Here is a 23,021-nt window from a genome sequence, read left to right as displayed (position 1 = left end):
TATATATATATATATATATATATATATATATATATATATAAGTTCCAAAAGAAATGATGATAGCACCCTAAGAATTGAGTATTATATATTTCTTGCATTGAGGTTGAGTTTTGTGTATTTCATATTCATGGAGAGATAAAAGATCAATAATTGATGGTAGATATATGAGATGTGGTTGATGTGTCTTTGTTTTAACTCATGGGGTTGATTTTGTTAGCTAATCTTATAAATTCATATTGTTAGTTTATGTTGACTAACCCTCCAAACTCATGGGATTGGTTCATTGTGACCAACCCTTTATTTGCAAAAAAAAAAATTATCTTTATAAAATCTCTCTCTCTCTCTCTCTCTCTCTCTATATATATATATATATATATATATATGATCTTGGGATATTGAGGTGGTACAATGAGAATTGAGTATTCTCAAATGATGAATTGTACTTGAGTTTTAGTTGTCCCACATTAATGAAAAGTTGAAAGATTTGAACAAAATAAAGTGTATAAGAAAGTGGATYGGATGTCTTTGTGTCAAATAATGGGGTTTGTCTCATAAGATTGCCTTATTTTGGATGACACTCTTTGAAATCTATAACCATGGTTAAAAACCAAACCAAGCAAATGGTAAAAATTATAGTGCAAAATTAATTATATTATATTATTATATCTTTACATATATAAAAGTAAAATCTTGGGGTGATGAGGTGGTCCCATGAGAATTATAAAAGTAAAACCTTGGAGTATTTATGTGACATAATAAGAATTTAATATTCTCAAATGGTGAACTGTGATTGAGTTTTAGTTGTTCCACATTGGTGAATAGCTGAAATATCTTAACAAAGTGAAGTGTATAAAAAGATGGATTGGTACCTTTGTGTCGATTCATGTGGTTTGCCTCATAGGATTGTCTAACTTTTTTTAGAAGAGGACTTCAAATGTTAGTCTATGACATTCATGTTGAAGATGGTATTAGGTTGGACCGTTGGAACACTAGTTAATAATTATAGTAAGAGTAAACCTACAAAGTAAATACATATAAATAAGGTAAATAACATATATGTATATGTATATGTACATGTTGATGTTGGGAGAAGCATAACATATATTTTCATGTTTAAAAGAAAAACAATCATATTTTGTTTTTAAATTATTAGGAAAAAAGAAAGAAGAATAAATGAGAGGTGGGGTGTGTGTGATTATGAAATGTTGTTTCCTGTCCAATTCCAAATACACGTCCACACGGAATCTCCACACGTGTTATGAGTTTGACTATTTATTTATGAGTGGTCCTCATCAAAACATGTTTTTTCTTTTATTATTTACTTAAAATCATCAAACCATCTAATAAAACAGATTTTCAATCTCTCATCTCAAACTTCACACAACGCAATATAATATAATATATATATTAACACCGATTCTTTCTCTCTTCTACTAGATTTAACGTACAAATGTAATAAAGCCCCAGATATATTAGAAACCCCCCCGACTCCAAAGGGTAATTAATGTAAAAGTTGGAAGGTAATATGTGTGCATGTTGATTTATGAAACAAACCCCCCCTTCCTTCCTGCATTAACTTTCACTTAGCTTACGAATGAAATGCATGCAGGGAGGCAAAAGCCACAAGGAAAAACAAATACAAATACAAATACAAATACAAATATAAATACAAATACAAATACAAATACAAATACAAATACAAATGATGAACCACTCTGTCTTTCTTAACAATCAATCTCTTGCATTACAAAAGCAATAATACGTAACCAACCCTTAATAGAGTCTATTTTATATTTATTCTTACTGATTCTTAAGAGCACAACCACCGCTCACAACCGCGATTTTGATTTTGCTTTTGCTTCTGCTTCTGCTTCATCCGCTCCCCCGATGCTCTGCAACCAAACCAACACATTTCCTAATCAGTCCCCACAATCACCAATTACCCAAACAACACAACACAAAAACAAACAAATTACCAGAGGAGACCCAAGTGCAGCTCTTTCAGCCAAGTACCCACAGGGCTTGAAGAAGTCCCCATACATCTTTGACCACTCCTCCAGCCTCCCACATACGTATTTTGATCCTATGGAATCTCCCCAAAACATGATCCCTCCCCTGTATGGTGGAAACCCCATTCCCATTACACCAGCAATGTCCAAATCAGCTGCTTTTACTGCAATTCCCTCCGCATATACTCGACAAGCCTCGTTCACAACAGGAAACAGCACCATCTCTATTATCTCCTTATCCGACAATTTCCCAAGCTGATGAATCAAAAACACCTCCCACCTTAATTTTTCATATGATAATAATAATAGGAACACCACTACTACTACTACTACAACTACTAGATTCAATCACAAATAACTAACCTTAAGATCAACAGAAACGCCAGCCAGTTCCCTTGCCTTCTCGATGTATTTCTTTATTTCAGGATCTGGACTTGCTTTTCGCTTATCATTGTATACATAGAAGCCTTTTCGAGTCATTTCACCTGTTCAACAACAATCACAACTTCTTCAACAAATTTATCAATCTAATCTTGATGTTTATAACAACAACAACAATACCAGCTCTTTTATCCTCTTGCATCAGTGGAATTAGCATTGATGCATATGTTCTTTCCGGAAAGTTTCGAACAAATTGTGACCCGGTGGCGATTGCAACACCAAAACCGACAAGATCACACAATCTGCATCGAAAGAAAGAAAAACATGACTTCACAAGAGATAATAATAATATGATAACCATCTCATCTCTTGTATATGAACCTGAAAGGCCCCATTGGCATTCCGAATTTTGTAATTGCCCTATCAATCCTATAGATGTCGGCACCACGTTCTACCAGCAAAAGAGCCGCTTGGGTATATGGGAAGAACATCCTATTGACAGCAAATCCCGTGCAATTGCCAACCACAACTGGAGTTTTCCTTATCTTCTTCCCCACATCCAGCAAGTCAACAACCACTTGAGGGGATGTTTTCGCCGTACGAACAATCTCCAAAAGCGGCATAATATGAGCAGGGCTGCACCGCGAAACAAATTAATCAAAGCCATAGCGGGAGCGATTAGAAGTTAATAAAGACTACGAGTAACAATCAATTACCTAAAAAAGTGTGCCCCAATGATCCTATCATGAGATTTAGTCTTCTCACCAATCAAATTCAAGTCGATTGTGGAGGTGTTACTTGCAAGTATGCAATGTGGAGAGCAATATTTTTCCAAATCCGAAAATATTTGTTGTTTCAAAGGGACATTCTCAATAACAGCCTGTTTGGTCGTTCAACATCAAGAAGATTAACATTCAGAGATAGAGTCTAGTAACTAATTATGGTTTTGTTTATTTCTTTGTTCTCCATTTTGTGGGTCATATTCAGGCTCACATCAATAATACCCATAAAATGGGAATGCTAAATGATCGAAACAAACAGTGAGTAAATTTTTTACTGATCTCATACCTCTATAACCATGTCAACATCCCTAAAGCTTTCATAGTCAAGAACACCCTTGAGACGAGAGAGAGTTTTCTCAAACTTCTCTTGACTCAATTTACCTTTCTTAACGCTGTTTGTCAAATTGGCTGCATATAAAATATAAGATCACTCACCATTACTTAATTGATAGATAAGTAACAACTTCTAAGAAAGTAATTTACTGTATATCAAGTTAGCAAAACATCAACTCTCGTCATACCTTTGACTCTGCCCAATCCACCCTCTAGGAACTTTTCATTGACTTCTTTCAGGTAAACTTGATACCCACTTAGAAGTAGAGCTGTTGCTATCCCTGATCCCATCAGACCTCCTCCAAGAATAGCAACCTTGTTCATCCGTCTTGGCTTCAGACCCTGGTCGGTGACCCCTGGCACCTGTTAACACACATGTGCACAAAAAGACTTTAATCTTACTCATCTTGACCATCCAACATTTTGGTTTTGTAATAGGTGTCCCATTTATATGATGCATGGAAAAATGAAGATGGGACCCACAAAATAGAAAACGGGGAACAGTATAGACGAATAGTACCTAAAATGACGACAAGCAGCATAATAAAGATAAAATTTCTAAAATGGCATATGGTTGCATGACAATTGCAGAAACCTTTCTACTAAAAATGATCACGAAAAGAACAATTCAGTTATTGGTTATGCTATTAGACAGTTCCAACTTTGCATTCCTTCTACAGATTGCAACTTCTGCATATAACTCTATCAAAAATCCATTGTATCAACAGTATATGATTCTAGGTTCATGAATTTGTGGTTACCAATATAATCCTAGCCATAAGTTGAAGGAAGAAGATGAATTATGATACGTCCTCTTCCCATGAAGTTAAGAAGTTTGATCATGGTGGATAGTTAAAGTAAGGGTTTTGCCTAGTTGTCAAATTTTAAGATCCCTTCAACAATTACGAGATATGGTAAGATTAACCAAATCGACTTCATTATTTCTATGCAATGATGACAATGGACACTGAGCAGATAGATAATCTCATCCTAAGATTTGCAAAAATGAAAAAGAAACCAGACCTTAAACTATTGCCAAGAACCTCCCAACATAAAGGTTACTGTAACTTTAATCGGATAGGATTACATGTTCTCTAATTATCTTTGAGATAATGATTACTATAAAAAAGGACAGTTCTACCTTAGTAGTACCACGTTGCGCAAAGAAGATATGAACCAAACTCTTGCAAGTATCCGACTTTAGAAGAACTTGGAATTCATCATATTCCTGCAAATTATAATAGAAGAGGTTCACATTAACAGGTGAAGTAACTTGTAACAATAGAAAATTTAGTCATCAGACCAAATAAAAACCTTCTTTAGTCCGGCACGTGGGCCAGAGACTATGCCTTCTTCAATAACATCAATGCAAACTTGAGGATGTTGCAAATTTGGGGCTTGTCTGTGAGCTTGAGCTCTAGCGAAGTTTAGTATTTCGCGTGCCTCTCCAAGAGGCTCTAACTTATCTGTTCTATAAAGACTTGCCACCCATGGTTTTCTACGCTCCAATACATCCAATGCCCATCGACGAGCAGTATCTACTAATTGATCTCCTGATACAATTGCATCCACAAGCCCCAAACTAAGAGCTTCCTCTCCCCGAACTGGCTTTGATGTCTAGAGAGAGAGGGAGGAAGAGATCAATTGCATTGACAAGAACTGAGAAGTACCAGAAAGACTTCTATACAAAAATATTTACTTGCTCTCTCCCATGAAAATTGCAACGTTTGACCAATCAATGTTCTATACTTTTTAGGAAAGTTTCTTTTAGATGTCTGAAATTCCCTTCCATGGTGATAGAATCTTATCAACCCAAATCAATGTCATCAAGCTTTCCTCATGATCAGGTGCAAATAAATATATTGCAACTTGAAAACTTCCTAAAACTAGAAATGTCAAGGGTTTTCAGGAGACGACCCAAAATTCGAAAGGTTGCAGTTTTCATGGATGCTGAGAGTAACGCAAGTGGAACCTGGTGGCTTGCAAATAATAACAGCATACCAACATCATTTCAAGGGCCTTTGGGAGACCAACAAGTCGTGGAAGCCGTTGAGTTCCTGATATAAGTCAAAATCAAAGTGATAGATCGCTTGTCATTGTTTTGTTTTAAGATTGTATTGAGCATATTATATCATCTTTGATATTTATTTCAAATACTGTAAACAATCCTTTTTCACTAACAACCACTTTTGTCATCATAACCAGAAGGCCATAGAGAACAACAAAAACTGGAATTTTGCCCACAGCTATGCAATGGAAATCCTCTATTAATGGATTAGGTTTAGTATCTCAAACTTTATCCTCAGAAGTTCAAAGGATTTATGAACTGAATAGCAGTCAAAATTCTTCACCACAAGCAAGGAGAAAGTAAATATCAATGAAACTGTTAAGACAATGTTCTTGAAATTATGGATTGTCCTTCATTAGTCTAATATCTACAATACCCCTCACTAATGACAAAATATAAGAAGCAAGCAAGCCAAAATCAATGCTGATAATTATTAATAGAGAAAGTGATCATCTTGGGTGGAAACTTCACCAAAAAAAAGTTGCTTTAATTTTGGGACGGGGGAGTATTAAGTAGGTGAGTACAACTATAAGCTCCAATTTCAATTCGAATGCACTAGCATTGTCAGCCATCACAAAAATGATATTACATCAGAAGGATAATACACGGGGCATACCTCCGAATCCAGGAATAATACCGAGCTGCAATTCAGGCAAGCCTAACTGAGCAGTAGAAGTAGCTATTCTAGCATGGCAAGCCTGAAAAAAAATCAGGAAGACTTACACTAATTTTTTTTTAAATGTTAAATTAGCCAGAAGTAGCACATACCATTGCAACCTCCAATCCTCCACCTAATGCAAGCCCATCTATAGCAGCAATAGACGGTTTTCTTGCAGCTGAAACCAAGAACACCAACATCTTATTTGAAAATTATGATAATGATGAGTTAGCAACTAAAACTGGCAAAACTAAAAATGGAACAGTCAAGAGGCCTGGATGACAGGTAATAGAGTAAATTAAAATTCAAATAAAAAAACCTCACCTTCCACGGTGTCAGACAGAATCTCAATTGATACATAACCAGGTTTTGATGCCGGTCCTGTTGACATTGCTGTAAACGAGAAGTCAACATGGAAAAATCAATAAATTATGGCAAAAACTAAAGTTAATAGGCACTGTATATAATATGCATACCTTTGCCGTCATGCATTCCACCAAAAGCATTGATGTCAAAACCACCTGAAAATTTGCCTTTTGCACCTGCTCCGACCGTGTAAAGTATTAAGTTTTTCAATAAGAACTAATGCTTAAAAAGAATGAATTGACCATAAAATCTAGGAAAATTACCTGTAACAACGATTGCCTTCACGTCGTCCCTTTGTAAGGCTTGATCGAAACTTTCTTTTAAGCTATTTAGCACTGAAGATAAAGAGGCAGGAGAACTTCAATATGATTAGCAAATACAGAGATACAGAAGTGAAGAAGATATAGAAATCCACACAGCCTAAATTTCCCTCTACTGTCAAACAGATTATGTGCCTTGCTTTACATAATTATAAACTATAGCAGATAATGCTTCCCTCAACAGGTAAAATTTAAGTCAAACAAGTGCAAATATCAAATATTTTATTTTGATGTCTGCAATGCCGATATGGTGCATAAACTCTACTTAACATCCAATTTTGTCGCAATTGGCTTCTCAGAAAAACATACGGGGAGGTTTCTTGGAACCACATTGAAGGTTTTGGTGAACGTATTACATATGTTGCAATGGAAGCAACTGGTTGAGCTTCTCTCAATAAATGGCACTATTTGACAATCCACCAACAGCATTACTGATAAAGAGTTCCATTACCCCCACACTACAACCTCTATATACCTAATAATTTAACCATTAGACTTACAAAAGCAAATAGTGCAAGTTACATTCACCAGTACCCTCTTTACAGCCAGGTCGCATAGATGGTTAAGGGAGGAAGGAATTATCCATGAGAATTGTCAATTGATAATGTTAGTATGGTCTGGTGTAAATATAGATTTGGGAGTGGTGGACTATCAGCTATCATGGGGAAACCTCTCTACTTTTTTGTCTCAACTCACAAGATTGATACAAGTTCCCAAACATTTCTATAAGCATTTTCTTTTTGCCACCATTATGTAGTTCAATATAATTAACGATTTTCCTCAAAATTAAGAAGCTCGTATCATCAGATCACCAGGAGTGGTGTATTTATCTCTCTCGAAGCACTTAATTTGTGTCTAAAAACCAAAAAATCATAAGGGAGAAAATAATTTGAAGAAGGCGTGCGTAATTTTTCTTGGTGGAACATGCTTTTGAAAAGTTGATTAGTTTTCTCGAATTATCATATGCCAATATGCCTTCCACTTAATCCAATGAAGTGCAAGCAAAATTGCGATCTAGAAGCATGACCATAACTTGCCACATGTTGAAACAAGTATTAAAGAATTCCGATGATTGTGCCCTAAATAAACCCCAATAACATCAAAAAGTAACACAGAAATACTGAGATGATTATTTACATCGAGATAAGTACTTTCCAATGCAAAATTAACATGGTTCTGTTGCAAATCAATCGCCATCTATATTATTTATAAATAAATAAAAAGAGTTGCCGATTTCAAACTGATTTTCTCTGAGATGAAAGTGCAAGCCTGTTTGCAACGGAGCGAGATATAATGAATTAACTGAAAATACTGCTCATACGTAACATAACATAAGAGTGATACAGTCACTTGTAGATGAAACAAGCAATAGTGAGATGAGGGATGATGATATGTGAAAGTTGCGAGAGAGAGAAGTTGAAGAAAGAAGAGGTAAGATAGTGATTACCATCAATAGAGAGTGAATTAACAGGTGGATTGAGGATGGTGATGATAGCCACTCCATCGGAGCCAACTGAGATGGTCGTCGTTCCTCCCATGGTGTGCTGAAATTTGTTGATGAATGCAAGAAGGGAGAATTTAGTATTTAGAGGGGGGTTTTATTATTATTATTATTATTATTATTATTAGAATCGGTGGTTGGAATGGGCGATCTACGACGGCGTCGGTGGTTGTCAGCCTACGCGCCCATATGTCTGTGTGCACCAACAAATGAAATATTTATCACTATGTATGTAGACCGACCGTAGTGTAGTAGTCCTTTTTATAGTTCAAATTATGTTATATTATAATTAGTTTAAATTAAGCATTAGAAAAATAAAATTAGGATTTTAATGTAGAGTTGATATATATATATATAAGGAGGAATTAGTAGATAAATAAGATACTCAATTAGGCCTTCACTTTTTGTTTTATATTTAATAGACGAGACATGTAAATGTTTCTAGCTTCTTGAATATAGTATTAAAAAAAATTGGTTAAATAATTTATATAAGCATTATTTATGTAATCTTCGACCATTTTGATTAATGCCTTCAAAATCTGACCATAATATGAAAGGTGTAATAAGATATGTTGTCAATATTTATGTTTGGTTTGCAAAAAAGGTAAAAATAATAAATCCTTTTTATATATATTTCTTTTAAAGTGCTAGTTTGATTAAGAGGTTTATTTAAAAAAAATCGTTTCTACTTTAAACAAATTCTTAACGCTATTTGGAGTTGATTGCATGTATTGGTCTTGATCGATGGAAAATAACTAACATCGCAGATAAGGAGTTGAATATAGAAACAACAAATTTTTATCTTGTAATTCTTAAACTTAGACTTTATCATAAACAATTTTTCTGGTGACAAATTTACCCATAAAAGAGATGTTAAAAGAACAAAAAAAATATTATTTATTTCAAATATGAAATAAACTAAGATAGCATTTATCTTATAAGTTATAATTTATACAGCATTACATAAAATATAAATATGCGTGTGAATGTATTAATTGCAGTATAAATAACATATTTGTTTATTTTATAGAGAGTGAAGTTGAGTTTGAGAGCGTATGGTTTTGTTTTTTATTATTATTGAGGAAGAGTATATCGTAATCCATCCTCGATATTTTCAATGAACCTTCCCTGCCATTACATTAACCACCCATTCACTCCTGTTTCTTAACTTTTCACAACTACCGATGTTATCTTTATCTATATACTATATTATAAATTATTTAACAAAAAATCATTTTTTATACATAAATTATTATTTATTAAAACATATTATTAAAACTTTATTTTTAAATTCATATAACTAACTACAGATAAATATAATCAAATATAARATAAATATTTTATTTTAAATATAAAAAATTTAAAATATAATTAAGATAACCATTGAATTCTAACAGACTCATTATCTTTAAAATAGTTATATTGTTAAGTCAAAAATAAATTACTTTGTTATTAGACTTAAATTAAATTATAATAAAAAAATTGAATTAAAAATATTGTACAAAAAATAGAGCTTTTAAATTGTTAATTTAACATTAATATCGATGTACTTTTTAAAAAAATTATTATATCTTCAAATTTATTTTTCAAAAGTAAAAAATTGTCTTTCTCAAAACTACATAAACTGTATTATATCAACATAAAAAAGATAAAATAAAATATTAAAATAAAGATGTACCTCGTTGCATTGCGCGAATACCCTTCTAATATTAATTTTAATATTAAAGTTTTCAGAATAAATAGCTATAAATTGATTTGCTAAATTATAATATAATTTTTTTATTTAAAGATTTATTTAAGTGTTTTTTTCATTAATATATAATTATTAAGTGGTTAAAATAATTAAAAAAAAATTATATAATATAATCCAAAATAAAAAATTATTGTTTGATAAATGACTATCTTAAACAATAAAAAACTACTATCTTAATTCTTTGTTAACATGTGAAACTATAACATGAAAAATAGGATGCTATTATAAGTTGCTAATAAATTAACGTATCACCTTACAAATATAAATATTATAATTACCATATATAATATTATAAATATAAATTGCAACCTAAACCATGTCTATCTCAAGATTTAGAACCAACTAGAAAATGTCAATACATTAGGTTTATGATTCTTTTTTTGCACCATCGAGACCCAACCTCGTTCCAAGCAAGCAACAACATGTCAATGTCAATCCCTTGTTACGAGTTTGGAATTAAAAGGCCTGAAACAATAGAGATAGGACTTGAACTAGCATACCATTTTAAATAGGACTTCCTTCAGTTTTATCGAACACAAATCAAAAGAATATTCAACGAGAGAATGCTAACTTTTCAAACTACAGCAGGTCTAGTTGATCAAGGATGAAAAAGTCGAAATGAAACAAAAGAATCTGACACCCCCATCATTTCCAAATCCTTTCCCAACCTCCCTATGGAAACTTGCAACCCACAAGATAATGATCCAAAGTTTTATGCATTTCATTACAAGAGAATCAAGTCCAGATTGATCCCACATTTTAAATTGATTCCGTCGTTTTAATTAAGCAAGGAAAAACACCCGACTATACTTTATCCAATACCTACTTCTTTACGATTTTAGGCTCATTGGTCAGAAAAAATTGATTATTGGGATACAATTGATCTAACTAGCTGTGAATGTAACATATGCCTGAAGTTTTATGTTGAGATTAATTCGTCGGTAGCAACAAGATATGAAGTCTTTTCAGATCCACTGAGTGCACTCATACAAATTCAATGATCAAAATCTAATTCATGTCTAGTTTTGTAACTCCTTTAATGAAAACATTTTATCCTATAAATCTTATTTCATCTAATAATAAAATCACTCATAAAAAATTTATGAAATAAACCTGTTTGCATTTTATTTCCAAAAATAACAGAGAAAAATAAGAGAGGCATATTTTCGTGTTTTCCCGCGCTTTGACGATCCACAAAACCCACAAAGTTGGTCTGCTATCTATCAAACTCCGGTTGTCATCATGACCACCGCTAACCACCGTAACACCCAGCCGTCCCTTACACCGGACGACATAATCCGCTTAGCTCAATACCACACCACTGCTCCCCTCCACCCTTTCCTCCTCTCTCCAACTTCTCACGACACCCTTGTCTCCCACCTCCACACACTCCCTCCCTCCGCCGTCTCCGAATACACCTCATCTCTCCTCTCTCTCCTCTCGCCATCTCCTTCTGTATCTACATCTACATCTACATCTACCCTACTCACATCTCTCCTTAATTCATACATCAATCTCTTCAATTCCAACAAAATACCCCACGATCGCCATTCTCTTAAAACCTTACAACTCTTCACTGCTCATCTCGATAACATCCCCATCACCCAACTACAATCAATATCAGATTCAATCGTTTCTCGCCTTTCGCAAATCAACACCGATCCAGATGAATCCCAGCTTCTTGACTTGCTTCCCAAGTGTTTCAACATCATATTCAACTCTACTGAGATTGATAAACCTCGGGATTCAGTGAATGCGCTGTTTGATCGTATCCTAGATTGTAATTGGTCAAGGGTTTTGTTGGTGAAACTGGTTTCCATAAGTCGCGACTTCCAATTTGTTGACAAGGGACGTGGGAGACAGTTTGCAGAGAAGGTGTTTGATAACATGCATTGTGTAGAACTGCAGGATCTGCCTTCATTAGTTTATCAGCTATTGGTTTTGGCTTCAAAAGGGTTTAACAAGAGGGAAATAATAAAAGGCATTGTTTTCTTCTTTGGAACTAAAATGCATATGAAGAAGACGAGCTATAATATCGTTAGGGAAGTTGAAGGGACTGCATTGTTGTATGTCAATTTCGCCGTAAAGCAAGACCCTTCGTTGGGACAGGAAGTTATGGGGCTTGTGAGGTCAGATCTTCAAGTGATAGATCATTTTGTTGTCGGGCTATTGCTGTCAATAGCAAGAATTAGGAGGTACCGAGAGAGCTCAATGGGAACACTCAAAACAGCTCTGAGCACTGCTTACAAGGATTACAAGTTTTCCAGGTACATGCCTCGTTGTAGGATATGATTCTCTACTTCTCCACATTGTAAATGATACCCCTAGATGAATTTGCCGTTATCAGCTCATACTGTGAAATGCATTCATTGTTTCATGTTGCTTGAAATAATTACTTTCATATACTTTATTCTGAGTAGAATCATTATCAATGGCATGAATTACATTTCATAAAGGCTGATCTTTGTGTTAAAAATCAATGCCCCAGGTTACATATCATAAAGACCCAATGTGTTAGAACTGTGATCAATGCCCTGGGTTACACATCATAAGGATCTATTTCATGGTAGTAGCATCATCAATAGCTTGAGTTGAACTGTGTTTGTATTGGCATGAGTCTCATGTCATAATGATTGATTTTTGTGTTAGTTTTGTCACGAATGGCCCAGATTACATGTAAGAGATTCATGTCTAATCGCTAAGATAACTATGCATATTCTTATCAGTTGAGATTCTTGTTTTTACCAGTGCTTTGGTCCATGGATTTTCATTCTTGTGCAGGCATTGCAAATGGTTACCTGATGGCTTAAAGGAGGAGTATCTACAGAATGCCATATTGACAGAGAAAGCAGTGCTAAGAGCTGTATTTTTCTCCTTTAGCAATTTTTGTTTATTTAATTAATCTACTATAATATTCTACTCATGAAGCAACCAACATGCATGGCACATCAAGTCTAATACTCTGTTGTGTTTTGGTTACTGATTTTTAGGTTAATGAGAGCAATTATGGAAGAGAGCATATTGTTCCTAGCATAGTGCAGCTGGGCTTTGTGTTGCTAGAATCAGTGGAGGAGATAAACCTAAAAGAACTTGAAAACACTGGTCTTGTGGGTTCTCAAGAGCTGGGGATTCAGATGCTACAAAGTTTATTTGAAGTTCATGATATGGCAAGGAATGAGGTCAGTAACACTATGAGTCCTCTGACTGAAATGCTGAAGGTTTAAACTGCTGCAGCTTTTGGTACAAGTACAGCTCATTTAAATTGCTGTAGCTTGACCTGTGAATGGCCTTAGAAAAATGGTCATTTGCACGTTAGCCAGAGGTGTGGCTGTAAGTGCTTGAAAACCTAACTTTAAGTTCCACATAATCTTGATGAAGGTTTCTTCTTTGCAGATAATCGAGCAATGTAAATTCCGAATCCTTTCTCTTAAGCCTGAGCAAAGTTTAGTTATCATAAGGTATCCAAAAGCCTCTATTTATGCAACCTTGGTTACAATTGATCTTGGTATGCTTATCATTACCTTCTTTTCTTGATAGATTACTTGGTAGCCTAGTGCAGAACTATTCCTATCCGATGTTAGAATATGTTTCACATCTGAAGGAATTGTTAGATTATTTTGGTTTCATGCACAACAAGGTTGCTTCCCACCTAATTAATGTTCTATTACCACTCATCAAGTTCAGTCATAACCTTCAGGTTTGCATTCTTTCCATCATTTATTCAATCAAGTAAAAGCATGTGCATGACATTTATTATCCCAGGGACCGTGTTAGATCACAGGATAACAATTTAGATTAAATTAAAATCAGGCGGATTTATACAACCCCTGTATGCTTTACTCTTTAAGAATATCTACGCCTCTATTTCTCTAAACACTGCAGGATTACATCATCTTGGTGGTGCGCAAAGCTATGTTTAGACGAGATGATCACATTCGCCTAGCTGCAGCAGGAGCCATTATCAATGTAATTTTAGCAGAAAAACGATCGAAACAAAATAGGCCATGTCCTTATCAGGAATCCTCCAGCCAAGCTAGTAGTAGTCAAGTACCTGCAATACCACATGGAATGGGCAGTGATCTTTTCAAAGAACTCAGTGGTCTATTACAACGATGTCTCTACCAGCAGGTTGTTTCATCTGTACTCAACTCCCTCCTGCAGGGCACAAGACAACACAAATTACATGTGTGATTTGAGATTCTTTTAGTTGTATGTAGGCCAAAGTGAAAGAGAGAATTTACTGGGGGCTTCTAAAGCTGGTGCTGGTTGATCCATTAACTGCAGGGGAAGTTTTTGATTTTCTCTTGCCTCACTTTCTACAGTACTACAAAGAAGCAAGTACTCCTGTATAATTTATTAGCAGTTCAAAATTTTGTAGCAATGTTTCATTTCATGATTGGTTTTATGCATTTTGTTTCAGGATGGTCAACTTGGTATAATCCAGAGTATTAAGATGGAGAATGGCAAAGTTTGTATAGTAGAACCACTAGATGATCTTCTATCTTGTGTCTCATGGATTCTTATCCTTCAGCCACAGGGAAAATCTGACATTCGCTCAGATTCATGGGATTCTTTTGGTTTCTCACTTACACAAGACACTGAGGTAATCAAATTTGTTACAAATGAAGCGAAAAATTGTTTCTGCGACATTATTTAGTTACATGTGTGTTAACAATAAATTGCAGCAGGCAGGAGGAACATTTTCTGGTGAGTTGTTTTCCAGTGCTTTATTGACAATTCGCAAGCTTCTAAGAAATGAAAATTTGGAAGGTGAGTGAGTTGGAACCCTTGGAAATTTGTTTCTTCTAGCTTTGCAATTTAAATCACCATTATAGCTTGTAGTAATCATATACACATCTTACTACCTGTTCTTTTGTTTGGATGTTTTTTTCCGGGAAGGGTGTTCCAGACTTCCAGGCTATGTCAGGACTAATCCTGGCAAACTGTGACTGCAAGAAATCAGCCCACGAAAACTCCGTGGCGATGATTGTTGTGTACGCCTAGAATCGAACCCTAGGCAGATGGGATATTCCACCACATCCCACAGGACCTCAATCACTATGCCACAACCCTTGTGCGAGTCTCATCAACATCAACTAAGAAGGGCCTACAATTGGTCTTCCATATTATATAAATCTCACATTATAAAGTAATAATTATTAAATGGCCAGAACGAAAAGGAACTTAGTAAGAAGTTTTGTTCTTGATAAGGTGAACTTAGAACCTGAGAAAGACCCAACTACTCAACAGGAAAACTATTATCTGCCCACAGCCCCACATAATGTATGTATTCAAACGAAAATTGTTTGGATGTTTGTTTGAATACATACGTTATGTGGGGCTGTGGGCAGATAATGGTTTTCCTGTTGCACATTTGGGTCTTTCTCAGGTTCTAGTTCACCAAGAAAAGAACTTACCAAGTTCTTATTTGTTCTGGCCATTTAATAATTATTTAGAACCTGAGAAAGACCCAACCACTCAACAGGAAAACCATTATCTGCCCGCAGCCCCAGATAATGTATGTATTCAAACAAAAACTGTTCGGATGTTTGTTTGAATACATACATTATGTGGGGCTGCGGGCAGATAATGGTTTTCCTGTTGCACATTTGGGTCTTTCTCAGGTTCTAGTTCACTAAGAAAAGAACTTCTTACCAAGTTCTTATTTGTTCTGGCCATTTAATAATTATTTAGAACCTGAGAAAGACCCAACCACTCAACAGGAAAACCATTATCTGCCCGCAACCCCACATAATGTATGTATTCAAACAAAAACTGTTCGGATGTTTGTTTGAATACCTACATTATGTGGGGCTGTGGGCAATTAATGGTTTTCCTGTTGCGCAGTTGGGTCTTTTCAGGTTCTAGTTCACCAAGAACGAACTTACTACCAAGTTCCTATTTGTTCTGGCCATTTAATAATTATTACTTTATGGGTGAGATTGTAAGAGTTTTTATAATATGGAAGATTAATCGTAGGCCCTTCTTAGTTGATGTAGATGAGACTCGCAAAATGAATAATGAAGGGAAGTGATATGATGTAAACAAGTGGAACCTAATTACTTCAATGCATGTCAATCAGGCTTACTTGGTCAGATGAAGGATCCGGCCTCTACACCCCAACAAGGAGAGAGATACAAATACAGTGCTCAGATTCTATCAGGTGTTATTGAGGTGATATTGAATACCCTTGCTATTGAATTGGAGAAGGCAACTAATGATAAAAAGATTGATTTGGAGAAAGAATTCGTTGATCTTGTTGATCTGTACGGGTCCTTAGAGAAGTATACTTCTACGTCCGCACAAAGTACACAAAGTAATGGTACTAGAAAAGGGATAGCTCGGTCTTCTGCTCTCTGTCTAACATATAAAAATGAGTCGGACAACATGAAGTCTTTTAAAGAAAGAGCTTCTTTTTTGGCAACTCCTAGCATTCATCAGTTGTTTCAAACATCGTTTGAACTGTACAAGAATGATGCTGTGAAGAGTGTCACAACTTCCCAGGTGCATAGTCAGGCAACTAGCAATTCACCAAACCAACATTCTAGACTCTTCTATTTCATTTTAAATGTCACCCTTTGCCAGACAAAATCTTTTTCTTATGTGGCAAAAGACGATCCACTGAAGGCTTTGATCCATGGGGATATTAAGGTGCTAGGACCACCCTTGTTGAAATTGATCTGGTTGCTCATGTGGCCAGATCAAAAGAAAAAGGACGCCAATGGGAAAAAGGACAATGAAGATAGAAAGGGTCTTATTTTCTTAGCTCTTATGTGCTTGAAGGAACTGCTAAAGGTCAGTTCACAAAATCTAGACGAGATGCGAGAAATTGAAGACATGCTGGCGCATGCCGTAGGTGAGGATGCATCAAGAGATGTTCTTGAAGCTGAAGATGATGACAATGAACAAGTGAATGGGATCAACAATCAAAGGGAAGAACTCTTCATCACAAAAATTGTGAAACCATTGTTCTCTGAGCTTCTTCATGCAAAGTTTTATCATGAAGTTGAGGTAAAATCTTAATCATCTAGCTTGTTTATTTGTGTACCTTTACCGATTCTACTTGTAGATATGATATTGACTTAAGTACTACTATGTTATCAGATCTTGTGTGATATCACCAATATGATTGGGAGCATGTCTAGTGTAAGGAGTAACCTTCTCGGTGCCTGGGCAATATATATTTGTAAAACTAGTGATGTAGCAAACCCAAAGATTGCAAAAAGTGTAGTCACTTTAGCACTATCATGTACTCGGGCTCCAAATGATATGATTCTTGCTTGTGACATGGCACTGGAGCTAGTAAAAACAATGGGATCAGAAAGGCAGACTCTGTTGGAGAAGTCCAAAATTTATGCTATAATAAACCGTTCAACAGAAACTGCTATAGCATCTGTGCTTTTGCAGTTAGCTGAATCAGTAATTATTGACATGGACCGACTCAGTATGAAGCTGAAGGCATACTTGACTGGCGCTTATAAAGTGATATCACTTGATCATGATGGGAAACAGAACCCATATTTCACATTGGAAGATACTCTGTACCAGAGGGCTGAAGCTGTGGTGGAATTACTTTCTTCTTTTGTGGTGATGAACCTCAAGGGTAACTTTCCGACATATTTTAATTGCTGCTCTTTCTGGAATTCGTTAGACAAGACGACTTTTAATTCATTTGAGAAAATTACAAGGATTTCCTAAATTTGCAGATCCTCAAGCCGAGCATCTACTGAGATCTGCTGCTAAATTCTACAAGAACTTAGCTAGGCTCTCAAAATTCCATATTGCACCTAAAGGTTGCAAGCAAATCTTACCCAGCCTCAAGTGCCAGAGGCTTGTGGAAGTGACTTGCAAGCAGCTAACAGAACCTTTGTACAAGTTTGTGGAAATGATGCAACAGGTTTGAACCTAGTATTCTTGATTTGCATCCATAAATTCTGCTTAATTGAACTTATGATTAACATATGTCAAATCTCAGAGATTATGTCTTGATGGTGTGATCACTAGTTCATGCAAAAACATATACTCCCTTCTTCCCGAAAATGAAAGCGGCATTCTCAAAATTGAACAAGTTTACAGTTCAGATTTATATTTTTACCCATTAACAATGATTACAAAATATTAGCAACATTACTTTTGGAACATGAATTTTTTATTTGTCTTTTTGCAAGCGGATTTTAGATATTTGGTTACTTAATAGTCAAATACTCTTCTTAAACTATATGTCAAAATAGGATATTTGAAGGCTATCTTGTTAAACAATAACACTTCTCTCACATAAAAGTTAGAAAGATTGTTTTACAAAGTTTACTCGACTCTTAACCAAATATGTGTATACTTTGATAATGATAGGTAAAACTTCTTTTGGCAGAGAGAATGCTCAATATAGTAGTAATTTGCTTGATTTTGTAACATTTGTTCTATTTGGTCAAAATACAAGTCATAACCACCGGGCTGCATTTGCAGAAACAACAAGACAGCAGAGCAAGTAAAGGAAGCATAAACAAGATCAAAAGGGAGAATAGATGCATCCCGGATTTGATATTTCAGATAGAAGACTACGAGAAGTATCTCATTCTACTTAGCAAAGCTAGCAAAATGAACTTGTTAAGGCATGCAAAGCGTAGCACTGCCAGAGATTTTAGAATACTTGACCCACAAGAGCAAGAAGATGGGGCTAACCAGGAAGCTCAACCAGATGAGGGTGCAGCTCAAGATGATTTGGTCCAAGACTCTGGAGATGCATCAGAAAAGGCATTATCACCTGAAACAGGAAGCACACTGGCTGCAGCAGAGGATTCTGATGAGAATATGATTCCCAGTGCGAAGAGAAAAAAACTGGGTAGAATTGTTCATGACTCGGATGATGAAGCATAAAGAGTCGTGTGATGAAGATTATTTGTATAGTAAACTATTTTAAGTTTCTTAATCCGAGCTGTGACAGGACAGTCGATAACATAAAGTACACCTGGCAACTAACCATGTATTATGATTGGCGGCTGCAGCCTTTTGTTAGGGTTAAGCAAGGTAACCTCAGCTGACTTAGAAAAATAGAGTTCTAGTATTATTGACTCTTACTTCTTTTTCCTTTGGCAACTACTGAGAGGATGTGTATCCTATCAGCAACACCATCAACTTCAACTCGTTTGTCTGATTACCAACTAAGCTCCAATTGGCATTGCTTCAATAAGACTATTCAAGATTCACTTGGGCAACTAATTGTGTCTAATAATCTAAACATTGGCTTCAACTTAGAAAGGAAGACCCCCACAACCCTCTCAAAAACAACTAGTTTGCATAGTCCATAGAAAAATAATTCACAACGTTTTCAAGTGCAAAAATAGCAGTTGTAGCAGATCTTGGATGGATTGTTGGTGTGGAACTTTGCATTTGTTTCGTATTCGATATCATACTTAACCTTTTTGTCTTTTTTGTTCCAACCACAACACAACACAAATTCATAATCCTGATCTGATACTACTGGGAATAATATTCAGTTTCTATAACCTGCTACTTGTGATGACTCAAAATATAACAAATTCAACAAAAATCATCATACCTCAAAAGGGTTAAAGTTATTCTTATTGAAATTATTTTATCTACACCATCACCAAAAATGTGTTGATCAGTGGATACATGGACAGATAGGATAGATCATGAAAACTACTTACTCTATGATTTATGAGATTCCCAAATGTTGCTAGAATTTACCCTTTTTTCATTATCTTTATTTAATTGTCAACACTGGCATCATCATCCTGCAGATCCGATGCCTGAACACGATTACTATGAGCAGCTGCTGCTGCTGCTGCCGGTGTCACTGATCTATTTGTAGCCGTATCAACAAAAGTCGCCGAAGACATCTCCATTTGGCATATCCTAACCGCCCCAAACAACCTCTCCGGTAAATCCTCTTCTTCTTGTGCTTCTACCAGAAACCCCATATCAATTGTCACCGCCGTCACGCACCCCAACGCCAAATGCAGAATCGCAGTGGCGATCTTCGAGCTACCTATGTCCACGTCAATCTCTAGATAATTCGGACCGCTGTGGTAGTGACAATTCAGTGCTTTCCCAAGCAGGCAAGCCGAGTAGTTGCCCACGGTAGCTTTCACGATCCACGGCCCTTTGACGATCCGGTTCACGATCTTGAACCGCTGGTTGCGGAAAGAGTCGTCGCCGTGGATGAAACGGTAGAGAAGTGAACCGGGGGGAATCGGGTCGTCGGTTGCGAAGTAGAATACAGCGCTGTGATGATCCCTACCTGGAACCTGTAAGTTCACAGCCAGTACGAAATTCTTTTTTGCACTGTGTTGCTTCCTGAGCGCGTTCATGACACGATTGTCGGCGCGTGATAGAACGTGGTCGAGTTTTGATGTGGAGCGGAGCCAATCTACACCGGCGGGATGAAGAAGCCATGGACCGGAGGGGCACTTATGCTTCTTGGTAAAGTAGTTACGGGAACGGAGAGAGAAGAGAGCACCAGGAGGTGAGGCCCAACCGTTGGATCCGGTGTCTAGGTTTACAAGCTTGAGAGATCCACCGTTGATTGCTTCTTGCCGCCAGTCTCCGTCGTCTTCTTCCTTATGGTTCGTGGGACACATATTCTCTGTGCGGCCGCCGGTGGGAGTGGCAATAAACCAGACGGACGCCGTGTGAGCCCCTTTTCAACTCGCCGGCTGATATTTTGTTAATTTGTTGAGGGTTGTTTGCACCGTGTGAATAGATAGATATATACGCTACACTTCAGATTTTATTATAAATTTAAAGTTTTGATAAAAATGTAAAAATATTATATTAATATAAAATATTTTAATAATATAACAAAAGGGCTGTTGGTTTCATTTGCTCTAAAGGAATGAAAATGTGATTAATAATTAAAATATGATAAAATGAGAATCATTATTTTTATTAGATTATGTTATATTATTAGGAATTTCTTAAAATTAACTAATAAAAAAAAACTTGATAACTACTCAATCCATCGCATTATATAACCTTTCCAATGCACGTCTTCATACGAGAAGGAGTGAGAGCCATAATTAAAAGAAAAAGTTTCTATTCCTCAAAATTAAGGAGGAAATATTTTTAATCAAATTTATTATAATGACTGCTTTATTTTTGAAACCAAAAATCATTTTTTATTCTTTAATTGAACCAAACATAATCAATGATTATTATTTTTATTTTTAAGAATCAATTAAAAATTATGTTATTTTAATAATAATAACATTAATTATATAACAAGATAATAATCAAATATTTGACTGGAAGTCTTTGATACCAAATGCATGGATTGAAGCGCCTATATTTTTTCCTTCCATCTATGCGATTGCAAGACATGCTTTTAGAAAGGAAAAAAATCTCTAAGAAATTATAACTTTTGTAATAGATTAGTGATATGTAATTCTTGTTTCATAGATGTCGTGTCGTTGAGATTTAAGAGTTTTATTTAAACGTTTTATTTGATGGGTTGGGTTTCGATGAGAAATATAGTTAAAGTGAGAAACGTCAGAATATGTCTCTACCCTTATATGCATATATAGGATGAGATGTACAGAATGAATCCCCATATCAAACACTTTCATGAATGGGTTTGAGATTAAGGATGATCAAAGGTTCAGATGTTTTCTTATGTTTTTTTTTTACCTTAACTCTCTTGCTCACGCGATCCTTCACCTAATTTGATAATATAGATAGTTTGTTTTAGTTCAATAGATATTCATTATTATTTATTGTATTGTATGCCTTTTCAATTAATGATGTTAAGTTATGTTCAACTAAACTGAGATATTTAATATATTACTAAACATGTAACACTATAATATATATATATATATATATATATATATATATGGATGTTCAAACGAGAATATCCATTTTTGTGAAAACGCGAAAACATTCCTATCACATGTGATAATATACGTGAGGGAATCTGTTGGCATGCAACGAGGTCACGCTAAAGGTCGCCTCTGTCTTTGATTTGGTATCACATGTGATTGATTATAGTATCACATGAAGAACACATGTATTACATGTGATAATACGTGAGAGGGTCCAGTAGTGTATGGGCGACTTGGCCCGCAACCTAAGTCGTGCCAAAGGTTATCAGATGCTTTGATTTAGTATTACATGTGTATTATATGTGATCGAATATAGTATCACATATGATTGATTATATTGAAAGATATTTTCGCATTTTTGTAAAATGAATGTGTTTTCGTTTGAACCTTATATGTGTGTGTGTGTGTCATCTACATTATATAATATTTACTTAGTGTGCTAGACATTAAACATACATCAGTTGGAGTTGGAATTAGTAGTAGAGTCAATGTCATTGAACGTTCAAGCATTCTTTTAAATTGCACAAAACATTAAGCCTGACATTATGATGTTAAATGCTCATTTGGGTAAAAAGGATTTTACGTGAAAAAATGAGTGTAGTGTTTCCACCTTTTATAAGGAAGTGTTGGCGAAACATCCTACCTTGGCCGACCGGAGCCCATACAACCCGCAAGAGGTCTTTGACGACTTCTTGAACCACCATAGGGACCAACTCGATCACAAGAGTTGCACGTAGAAAAAAAAGGACCACTTGGAGCTCCGTTTTGTGGATCTATTGAGGCAAAGGCTCTGGTTTCTTAGTAATACAATCTTAAATACATTATAGTTTTACACAAATTGGCTAACATTTAAAATAAATAAAAATTAAAAGATCTCGACACTCTTACTAAAGAAAATTAACGCAAAATATATTATTATTTTATGCAATCAACTTCAAAAGCATCGGGGTAGGTGGTTGCTCTTATTATCAATTTCTTACCAGAGAATTAACAAACATGTTTTTTTCTAT

The 23,021-nt window shown here is 35.4% G+C and overlaps 3 protein-coding genes and 1 long non-coding RNA gene across 5 annotated transcripts; 1 reads left to right on the top strand and 3 right to left on the bottom strand.

Annotated features, from left to right (window-relative positions):
• Positions 1-1,640: 1,640 nt before the first annotated feature.
• Positions 1,641-8,485, bottom strand: LOC112501883 (glyoxysomal fatty acid beta-oxidation multifunctional protein MFP-a). 2 transcript variants are annotated; one of them, XM_025105641.1, is made up of 17 exons: positions 8,365-8,485; positions 6,861-6,932; positions 6,708-6,773; positions 6,556-6,624; positions 6,342-6,409; positions 6,190-6,271; positions 5,507-5,562; positions 4,820-5,122; positions 4,647-4,733; positions 3,694-3,868; positions 3,459-3,580; positions 3,107-3,270; positions 2,772-3,026; positions 2,571-2,692; positions 2,373-2,494; positions 1,977-2,264; positions 1,641-1,892 (listed from the first exon to the last, which is right to left on the bottom strand). In XM_025105641.1, the coding sequence occupies exons 1-17, from the start codon at positions 8,453-8,455 to the stop codon at positions 1,830-1,832; spliced, it is 2,205 nt and encodes a 734-aa protein (XP_024961409.1). In that variant the 5' UTR covers positions 8,456-8,485; the 3' UTR covers positions 1,641-1,829. The 2 variants fall into 2 exon arrangements, with proteins under 2 accessions (XP_024961409.1, XP_024961410.1); XM_025105642.1 differs by lacking the exon at positions 4,820-5,122.
• Positions 8,486-11,413: 2,928 nt separating this feature from the next.
• LOC112501885 (Fanconi anemia group I protein) lies at positions 11,414-19,614 on the top strand. Its single transcript, XM_025105649.1, has 13 exons — positions 11,414-12,438; positions 12,953-13,034; positions 13,162-13,350; positions 13,565-13,629; positions 13,709-13,868; positions 14,054-14,299; positions 14,389-14,505; positions 14,592-14,774; positions 14,857-14,941; positions 16,254-17,182; positions 17,276-17,774; positions 17,878-18,068; positions 18,635-19,614. Exons 1-13 carry the CDS (start codon positions 11,414-11,416, stop codon positions 19,043-19,045), a joined length of 4,182 nt encoding a protein of 1,393 aa, XP_024961417.1. The 3' UTR covers positions 19,046-19,614.
• Positions 13,798-14,490, bottom strand: LOC112501887. Its single transcript, XR_003067583.1, has 3 exons — positions 14,413-14,490; positions 14,223-14,326; positions 13,798-14,114 (listed from the first exon to the last, which is right to left on the bottom strand). It is a non-coding gene; the product is annotated as an uncharacterized LOC112501887 (long non-coding RNA).
• A 96-nt stretch (positions 19,615-19,710) lies between the features above and the next one.
• On the bottom strand, positions 19,711-20,868 carry LOC112501886 (protein ENHANCED DISEASE RESISTANCE 2-like). The gene has a single exon (XM_025105650.1). The coding sequence runs from the start codon at positions 20,770-20,772 to the stop codon at positions 19,900-19,902; it is 873 nt and encodes a 290-aa protein (XP_024961418.1). The 5' UTR covers positions 20,773-20,868; the 3' UTR covers positions 19,711-19,899.
• Positions 20,869-23,021: the final 2,153 nt, after the last annotated feature.

Source organism: Cynara cardunculus, unplaced genomic scaffold, assembly GCF_001531365.2.
Source record: "Cynara cardunculus var. scolymus isolate 2C unplaced genomic scaffold, CcrdV1 Un_Scaffold_667, whole genome shotgun sequence".
NCBI classification, from domain to species: Eukaryota; Viridiplantae; Streptophyta; class Magnoliopsida; order Asterales; family Asteraceae; genus Cynara; species Cynara cardunculus.
The sequence above is the reverse complement of the archived record's forward strand: the minus strand, read 5'-3'. Positions and strand labels throughout refer to the sequence as shown.

What these genes read in the sequence shown, in the direction of transcription:
- LOC112501883 (XM_025105641.1), bottom strand. Translation starts at nt 8,455, where the DNA reads ATGGGAGGAACGACGACCATCTCAGTTGGCTCCGATGGAGTGGCTATC. An exon ending in GAGGATTGGAGGTTGCAATG is followed by an intron (nt 6,272 to 6,341) that starts GTATGTGCTACT and finishes ATTTTTTTTCAG; the next exon opens with GCTTGCCATGCTAGAATAGC. An exon ending in ATTGGGGCACACTTTTTTAG is followed by an intron (nt 3,027 to 3,106) that starts GTAATTGATTGT and finishes TTCGCGGTGCAG; the next exon opens with CCCTGCTCATATTATGCCGC.
- LOC112501885 (XM_025105649.1), top strand. Translation starts at nt 11,414, where the DNA reads ATGACCACCGCTAACCACCGTAACACCCAGCCGTCCCTTACACCGGAC. An exon ending in AACGATGTCTCTACCAGCAG is followed by an intron (nt 14,300 to 14,388) that starts GTTGTTTCATCT and finishes AGTTGTATGTAG; the next exon opens with GCCAAAGTGAAAGAGAGAAT. An exon ending in AAGAAATGAAAATTTGGAAG is followed by an intron (nt 14,942 to 16,253) that starts GTGAGTGAGTTG and finishes CATGTCAATCAG; the next exon opens with GCTTACTTGGTCAGATGAAG.
- LOC112501886 (XM_025105650.1), bottom strand. Translation starts at nt 20,772, where the DNA reads ATGTGTCCCACGAACCATAAGGAAGAAGACGACGGAGACTGGCGGCAA.